This window comes from Cricetulus griseus, chromosome 3 (genome assembly GCF_003668045.3).
Source record: "Cricetulus griseus strain 17A/GY chromosome 3, alternate assembly CriGri-PICRH-1.0, whole genome shotgun sequence".
NCBI classification, from domain to species: Eukaryota; Metazoa; Chordata; class Mammalia; order Rodentia; family Cricetidae; genus Cricetulus; species Cricetulus griseus.
This window is the reverse complement of record NC_048596.1, coordinates 114,914,826-114,923,776: the sequence shown is the minus strand read 5'-3', so window position 1 is coordinate 114,923,776 and position 8,951 is coordinate 114,914,826. Positions and strand designations below refer to the sequence as shown.

The following is an 8,951-nucleotide window of genomic DNA, read 5'->3' as shown; positions in this document are numbered from 1 at the left end:
AGGTTTTCGGAGGGGAAGTGGAGAAGAGAGAGATACCCACTTTTCCTGTGGTCGCCTTGAGCCACGGTACCTGGGTGCGAGGTGTCACTTAGCTGGGCGTCTCTGCACTCGGCTCCCAGCTGCGTGATTCATCGCGCCGCAGATCCGGAAACTCCCAGCACACTCCACAAGTGCTGTAAAGGTGTGTGGACTTTGCAGTGAAACTTGTTCTTGGGCTTGCACTGTCCTAACCCGTCAGAGGCAGAAGGAATTAAATGTGGCTAACCATTCCTTGGGGTCTCAGTTGAGAGATCTGAGGCGGCTTGTGAACACCAGCATCTGTCTCTCAGTCCGTCCACTTTTGTTGTTGTTGTTTTCTCCCTGACCCTTAAACTTTGTACCACTTGTAATTTGCATTTAATTTTTTAGTCACAGGATATAAGTAACCATGGTGCTCAATGGCGTTGATAAGATGATTCAACTTCAGAAACACACTGCCAACATCAGAAATATCTGTGTTTTGGCTCACGTTGACCATGGTAAGACTTTTTAAAAAATGGCTTTTTATTAACAAAGGGGATGTTTCTACGTATCATTGGAGTTATGAAAGTGATGCGTGCTGTGTTTTTTTTTTTTTTTTTTTGTGTGTGTGTGTGTGTGTGTGTGTGTGTGTGTTGTCAGAGAAGCATGCTGTAAAACATTTGTAATAGGTTACCTGGTAATTAGCATTCTTCTGCATAGGATTTCATATGCTTTTAAATTTGAACTTGAATCTTTGTTAAAATATGGATAAGTTTTTGAAATGTTAAACATCTACGGTCTTGGTAGAGGGTATCCCCGAGGGACCTTACTTAATTCATCACATACTGAATGAGCATTTGCTAAGTTTGTGGCATTTTGTTACATTTATCAAGAGCTAGACATCTCTGAGGAGCCCAGCTGCCCAGCTGTAGAGGTTTCAGGGATGAATCTGGGCAACATGATGAGATGGGGGAGGGGGGAATTGATAAGAGTTTTGAGAAATGGAGGATTGGGTAGCCAGATTGGGTTAAGAAAAGCTGTCAGATATGCCTTTTGAGAGGAGACTCTAGCTGATAGGTGGGGACAAGCATTTTAAGTGGCAGTGTGTGAACAGGGACAAGAGTGACTAAAGTGTAGATACAGCAAAGGCCCGGTTAGCTAACACTTGTTTGTGGGATTAGGGTAGACATTCCTTGACACCATCAAACTGCTTCATTCTGAGTCTGCTTGCCAGTTGGAACTTTTTCTTCTAGTAGCTGCAGCTCAGTTTAGAATGGCCTGTGAAGTCAAAACCACTCAGCATTTTAAAGGTGAGGGAGTGGCTGGGGAAGAGGCAGGCTAGGTCCTGTCTCTTAGAGCTTTTCAAGCCTGCAAGGCTCTAAGAGAAGGATTAAGTGTTCTAGCTCTGTAGTTAGACATCCTAAACTCTGAGTTCTTTTCAAATTACTTTGCCTATTTGAGCTTCAGTGTACAGCCTATGTAAAAGGATGGTTATGAGAACCATTCAGCAATGAAATACTTAGTCATGAAAATCGTGAGTAACATTTTTTTTATTATTGTGTAGGGAGCCATGGAGGGAAAAAGCAAGCAAGGGTGAAGTACTAATAGATTTGATTAGACTGGTATAGGTGCTTGGGTGGGTTGAAAGGCAGAAAAGAGGCTGGATGACTCTTGGCATTAATGTGAGCTCTGAAGAGAAGGTAGTATAGAAACTGAGATAATGGGTCACTTTGTAGGAAGAACCAGCTGAGATTGGTTCTTTTATATACAAATCAGTGTCTAACTTATCCTATGGGTTTTATGATTATATGCAAGTTTGGAGGATATGAGGTCTAGCCAAAGGTTTTACTTTGTTTCTTTTTCCCTTTCTGTTTCTGTTTCTGTTTTGTTTTTGCTTTGAGAACTAAATAGATTGACCAGTGTGTATGAAACATTGTTGTCTAAGAGGTTCAGCCTTGTTTAGTAATGGGAAGTTCGCATATTTAGAATAAATTCTACTCTGTTGCACAGCAGGAAACTGAGATTCTAGGATTACATACTAAAACACATTATTTAAGATCGTCAGAGGTCCTTTTGAAAAACTGGATTGAAGGAAAAATCCAACCATTTGTTAGGCCTACCCAACTGTGGAAATTGAATGTGTCCATGTCATTCTTTAAACACAGGTACCTATTCATGACTCTTGAAATTGTGTTAACTTTGGCAATAGTCTGATAAAGGTAACTGTAAATGTATATTGATTATGCAAAAACTTTTCTTTTATTGTAAAGTAGATTTCAGGTTTAGTTTTGAAACTGGGTTACATTGGCTGCTCTGGTGTACTGCTCCATAGGCTGCACTGCAAACAACAGGAAAACAAGTTTTCTTATTAAATAAGTGAAACAGTTTAACTAGCAAATGTTGTTGAGGGTCACACATAGGTAATTATGAAAGAAGACAGTGTGCTGTCATTTCCTAGTGACGATTTACCCATCATAGCTTCCTGAGGTAAATGTTATTGCTGTCCTTGTGACATTCTGAGCCTTTAGAGCCTAAGTTTATAAGTATGATCAGTTGTGAGAGACGGTTGGTAAATTATTAATTGATTTCATAAATGCTAGATTATAGTAACTAATATAAACATTGTACAAGATGATCTGTATTTTGATTCTCCTAGTGGTTTATCTCACCAAAGTCATATTTTACTCTGTAAAGTCTGCCTCAATTTAAGAAGATTTCTGTGTTTAAAATTAATCTGACAACTTTTCAAGTGAAATTGGTGAGGCCACAGGTAGAAAATATAGCACTGTTGAATGCTTTAAACAAATGTATGGTAATTAATGTTATTTTAACAGGAAAAACTACCCTTGCTGATTGTCTTATATCTAGTAATGGAATCATCTCCAGCCGTCTGGCGGGCAAGGTATGTTCTAAGATTTGGTAAATATTTGTTGCATTTTAATGAGTATTAGCTTTCTATAATGTCATGATCCATTTTCATTGTTCTTTAGTGATCTAAACATGTAGAAGGAACTGACAGTCCATTAAGTTATGATCAAATAAGTGTTGAGAAAAGTTTACTTCTATATTGCTTTTTATTGCATTGTATTAATCTGATACTGTGTTAAGTGCAGAAGTGACTTGTGACAAATCAGCCATTACTTGATTTCAAGATTTCAAAGGTGGATGTGTTGGCTGTGTTGAGAGGAAGGCAGAAAAGCCATTATGCGCTGGAAAATAGAATAAAGACCAGTTTCTTTGTGTTGTACTTGATTTTAATGGAACTAGTGCCTAGAGATCAAGAGAATGTAACAAATTACATAAGACCTTGAAAATTAGCCCAGGTAATTTAAGAACCAAAGGAAGGCTTGAGGATCTTGTTGAAGATACTGCTTTAGGAGCTGGTGAGATGACTGAGAAGGTAAAAGAGCTTGCTCTGGGGCCTGAAGTCCTGCATTAGGTCCTTGGGATTCACATGGTAGGAGTGGAGAACACATTCCTACAAATTCTCCTATGACTTTTATGCATGGTATGTGTGCATGTATCTCTCTCACACACACACACACACACACACACACACACACACACACACACACACGTAAGTACAATTTTTAAAAGGAAGAGTGTTTGTTCTAGCTTTAAGTTCAAAGAGTTTAGAATAATTATCTTCATAGTCCCAAAATAAAATACTTCTCTCTGTAATGGACCTAGTATCTAGTATGTAATCAATAGGATGCATGAGGAATAATGAAATGGGAAAACAGAGAAATAAAATAGATCCAGGAGACTTAGAAGATTGTTGGAGTTCTGAGGCCATTTGTGTGGGAGCTGGCAGATTGGGTTTAATACTGAAGCACTCGAGTTCCTCCAACTTGAAAAAGTAGAGAGAGTGATAGTACCCAAAGTAAGATGAAAGAAGATAAAGTGTAAGCAAGTGAGGGAGAAAACCGATGCTTTATAGAAAGCACCAGGGAAGCCAAAGACAACCACTAACAGATGTAAAAAGGATAGCCACACTTAAAATATATACCTTAATATAAGCTGGCTTCAGTAACCATCACTATTGGTTCATCAGTTGTTAGAAGGCAGCATATCACACAGTAATGAAGATGTAAATAATAAGAGAAGCCATTACCAGGATGTTTGTGAGAACTGCTATACTTATTACATTTTCTGTAGACATAAATTGTTTTAAACTATGAAGTTTACTAATTAAAATTACAGCAGTGTAAGCAATTTGTGAGCCCTGTGAATAAAACCTTATTTTGCTTTTTTATTTTTAATTTTCTCTCTTGAAGCATATTTGTTACTTTGACCAGCTAATGCTACTTTCTGTGGCTCACTGTACTTAAGAAACATATGAAATATAGCTTATATAAAGACAGATTTTCTTAAATCAATGACTTAAAGATTAATATAACTGACAATATCAGCAAGATTGGTAAAGAATGAGAAATAGATGATGCTAGGAAAGAGAAATGCTATAGAGATTTAGGTAATAGATTATAACAAACAGCTTCATGTCAATAAACGTATTACTGTGATCATTTAAGAAATTGTTTTGGTTAGGAAAAATCTTTCACTGATAAGCCCAGATGGCTTAAATACATAATTAAATATGCGTGTCTAGTTTAACTGTCTATATGGTAGTAAGAACGAACAATTTTTAAAATATATATCATTTATTTTTATCTTGTGTTCATTAGTGTTTTGCCTGCATGTATGTCTGCATGAAGGTGTCAGAAGCTCCAGAACTAGAGTTAAAGACAGTTGTAAGCTGCCATATGGGTGCTGGGAATTGAACCTGGGTCCTCTGGAACAGGAGCCAGTGCTCTTAACTGCTAAGCCATCTCTCCAGCCTCAAGAACAAATAATTTTAGTTCTACCTGAAATAGTAAAAATAATAGAGGAGAGAGACACAACAATGGGCCATATTCACCAATCACAGGACATACTCACCAAGTCCTAGGAGTACGTGATCGTCCAAAAGTCCTTTCAAAGGTAACCTAGGGCAGGAAAATTCCATGTCAACCTTCTGATTGGGATATAAGTTATTGTAATAGAGCTAGAGAGATAGCTTGATGTTCTTGGAAAAACCTGGGTTCTGGGTTCTGTTCCCAGCATCTACATGGTGACTCACAACCTTCTGTAACTTCAGTTCCAGATGTTTCCATGTCTTCTTCTGTTCTGTAGACAATACACAGGTGGTGCATGAGACATGGATGTAAGCAAAACTCCATACACATAAAATAAGTATAAATCTTTTAAAATTATTATTACTAGCAACTTGAATTTAGTATTGTTTAAAATGGTAATTCTTTATAACTGAATAAAATGTATCTCAAGGAATTTTTAAATGATTTTAATATGACTATATTAATGAATTTAAAGGAAAATATTTCGATAGATGTAAAAGACATTCAATAAAATTCAACATCTATTGTGATTATGATAAAATCCTCTCACAAAGTAAGTTTAGAAGATAACCTAATGTATTTTTTTGCAAAGCTACAATAAAGATTGAATTTAATTATGAAATATTAGAACTTTTCTATTCATCAATAAGTAACATTGGTATTGTATCTTGCTGCTTGCATCTAAACTTCTAATTTACATTGTTTTGGAGATTATAGCTATAACAATAAGGCAAAAATAATGTGAGTTTTGGAAAGAAAATAACTGTTGACTAATAAATGGCTATGACTTTGTAGAGAAGTAAAAAATAAGAGGCTACAGAGATGGCTCAGGTTAAGAGTGCTTGTTGCTGTTGCAAAGGGTTTGGGTTCAAGTCCCAGCACCCACATGCTGGTTCATAAACACCTGTAACTCCAGTTCTAGGGAATCCAAAAAGTAAAAAATTATAAATCAACTGTAAAGATGTTAGCATATTTCAGGATATACAAGTCATTGAAAAGAAATACACATCAGCAATAAGTAGACAGTAAAAGACTTTAAAATTTACCATATAGTTAGGGTAAAATTAGAGAAAACTTAAACAAGGAAGGTAAGTTACTATGTTTTGTCAAACTCAATATTTAAAAACTTGAAGGTTGCTGGGTGGTGGTACACACCTTTAATTCCAGCACTCGGGAGGCAGAGGCAGGAGGAGCTCTGTGAGTTTGAGACCAGCCTGGTCTATAAGAGCTAGTTCTAGACTCCAAAGCTACACAGGGAAACCCTGTCTCAAAAAACCAAAAAAGCAAACAAAACCACCAACAGCAACAAAACTTGATGGCTATTTTGTATTGATCCATATATTTAGCAATTAAGAAAAATCCCGCTGGGCATTGGTGGGGCACGCCTTTAATCCCATCACTTGAGAGGCAGAGGCAGGCGGATCTCTGAGTTCCAGGCCAGCCTGGTCTCCAGAGCGAGTGCCAGGATAGGCTCCAAAAGCTACACAGAGAAACCCTGTCTCAAAAAAAGAAAAGATTGGATTTTAAAATCCATTTTAAAATCCCAGAGGAGTGGGATGTGGTACTTACTATCTTATAAGATGGTAAGGCTTGTGAATGGCCTGTAACTTGATGGTTTGGAATTGTCTGGGGTATCACATTGACTCATGACCTAGAAATAGATACGTAGGTGAGAGCTTGACTTACAGATCTGGCATTTCATATCTGTGGAGAAAAGATAATGTCAATAAAGGATCTTTATTGAGCTATGTGGAAGTAATACTGGACCAATCTATTCTTAATATCAAACAAAACATTTGCATGTAGTTAAAATGCACAAAAGTCCCAGCTTAAGTTTTTAGAAAATAGTAATGGATGTTATTTAATTATAATTTAACTTAATTTAATTCTGTGACCATAAGGGAAGATATCTTGAGAAGGTAAAACTATCATATAAAGGTTGATTAATTCAGCTACATTTAAATGAATAACGTTTTTTATCAGGTATGCCACAAAATGAAAAAATAACAAAAATGCTTTGGAATGGGGGGAAATATAATAAACATTTAACTGACAAAGACCTAACAATTAGAAACTTTATAACCCCTATCCCAAACAAACCTATAATATAACCAGCAAGAAGATGGACTGTACGTGGGATACTTACAGAAGAGGAGTGTGAAATAGCTAACCCAGGATAGTAAACTGTAAAGATGCTCAGCCCCATCAGAAGTTGGGAGAGTGTGAATTTAAAAGATGAAATACTGCTTATTACATGGTAACTGTATTCCACTGTTGAGTGTGGATTGGTTCAACTACTGGAAAACAATGTGGAAATATCTGGTAGCACTGAAGATGTGTCAGTTTAGTGATTGTGAAATCTCCTAGATAGTGTGTGTGTAAGAGACATGATCCCAACTTCTTTTTTTTAAATTTTGTTTAGATTTATTTATTGTAGCTTTATGTATATGGATATTTTTGCCTGCATACATTTCTTTGTACTGTGGATATGCATTGCTGGTGGAGGCCAGAAAACAGCACAGGTCTTCTGAAACTGGAGTTAATGAACAGTTGTGAGCCACCATGTGGTTGCTGAGAATTGAACCAGGGTGCTTTGGAAGAGCCAGCCAGTGCTTTTAACCACTAAGCCATCTCTCCAGTCCCACTCCAAACTTCTTACCAGCTCAGTTATGTTACTAAAAAGTAGTGAATTTACTATGTCCATCATTGGTAGACTGAGTCAGTATATGTGGTAGGTTCATGAAGGAGAATCTTATAATGGGTGACTCATAGCTACATCCATCAAAATGGTTGACTTGGGAAACATTGAACAAAATAATGCTGAGCAATAAAAATGTGTATTTTTGTGTGTGTGTGTGTGTGTGTGTGTGTGTGTGTGTGTGTGTGTGTGTGTGTGATTCTATTTATATAAGCCTTAAAGCTTGAAATTGAAAATGATATTTTGCCAGGGCCAAGGGGATGGAAGTATTTCCTAAAATTAAAGAATGAGAAAGTGTGGCAATCAGGCAATCCTGTATTAGCATTGAAAGAGATGAATCTACATGAAGTTAAGAATTTATAATGGAGAGAAATATTGATGTACTGCTAAGTAGGACTTTATATGTAAGCAGTAAAGCTTTGGGAAAGCCATTGGCTCAGTTTTTGATATTGTAAATATTTTCTCCTATGTCATTCTTATAAAAAGAAGAAAGGCCACATATAATTAAAGTCATTTACTTTGGAAAAGAGTTAAGTCTCCTCATTCCTCTAAAGACCATCTGTTTCTTTTGGACCTTATCAAGTACCTCTCAATAAGAAGGCTGCATTGTGATGAACAAAAAGAACTCCAGATCCCTTTGTGGATTTTTTTGAACTATTTAATCCTTTGTGGCTGAGATGTAGATGAGCAACACTCTGGGGAAGCAGTGTGTGAATGCATTTGTGGCAACTCCTTTCAGTTTGTCTATGCATTCTCTTGATTAACCTCACTTCTCCAGCACCTTGCCACTTAAAAAAAAAAAAAAAAAAAACACAAAGGGCTGAATATAGCTTATGTTTGAAATGAAAGCTGACTCCATTTTTATGTTGCATTTTAGTTACTGGAAAGTAATAGTATGTAATGTGTTGTGCTTTTCTAGCTGAGGTACATGGACAGCAGAGAAGATGAACAGGTCAGAGGGATCACCATGAAATCCAGCGCCATTTCACTACATTACGCAGAAGGTAAACCCATCTATGTTTCAAAGAACTCAATTTTCATCTTTCATGCCCTGCCCCTTCTCTTTCTGAATTAATCAAAAGTCTCAGTTTCTTTACTTTGTGTTCCATGCATTTCATTCTGGCATCTCCACATGATCTGTTGTCAGAGTCAGGCTGTCCAGGCTTGGATGCAGATGGGACCTCTGACTGGCTTGAGGGCAGAAGTGGCAATTCACAGCTGCCTCCCTCTACCAAGTGACTGTGTGGATTTCTTCACAAGGAAAGTTGGGAGCTAGGATTGGCTGGCTCATCCTTAGCCTTCCATTTCCTGGCTGATCCCTCTTCTGCTCCATGGCCAACATAGGAGACTTGGAGTCC

At 37.2% G+C, this 8,951-nt stretch overlaps 1 protein-coding gene across 2 annotated transcripts in view; it reads left to right on the top strand.

Annotated features, from left to right (window-relative positions):
- Positions 1-8,951, top strand: part of Efl1 (elongation factor like GTPase 1) — a 118,105-nt gene that overhangs the window by 431 nt on the left and 108,723 nt on the right. For both annotated transcript variants that reach the window (XM_027407550.1, XM_027407549.1), the window contains exons 2-4: positions 409-518; positions 2,835-2,902; positions 8,513-8,597. In XM_027407550.1, the coding sequence (XP_027263351.1) occupies positions 428-518; positions 2,835-2,902; positions 8,513-8,597 (244 nt within the window). In that variant the 5' untranslated portion in view covers positions 409-427. The remainder of the gene's footprint in view (positions 1-408; positions 519-2,834; positions 2,903-8,512; positions 8,598-8,951) is intronic.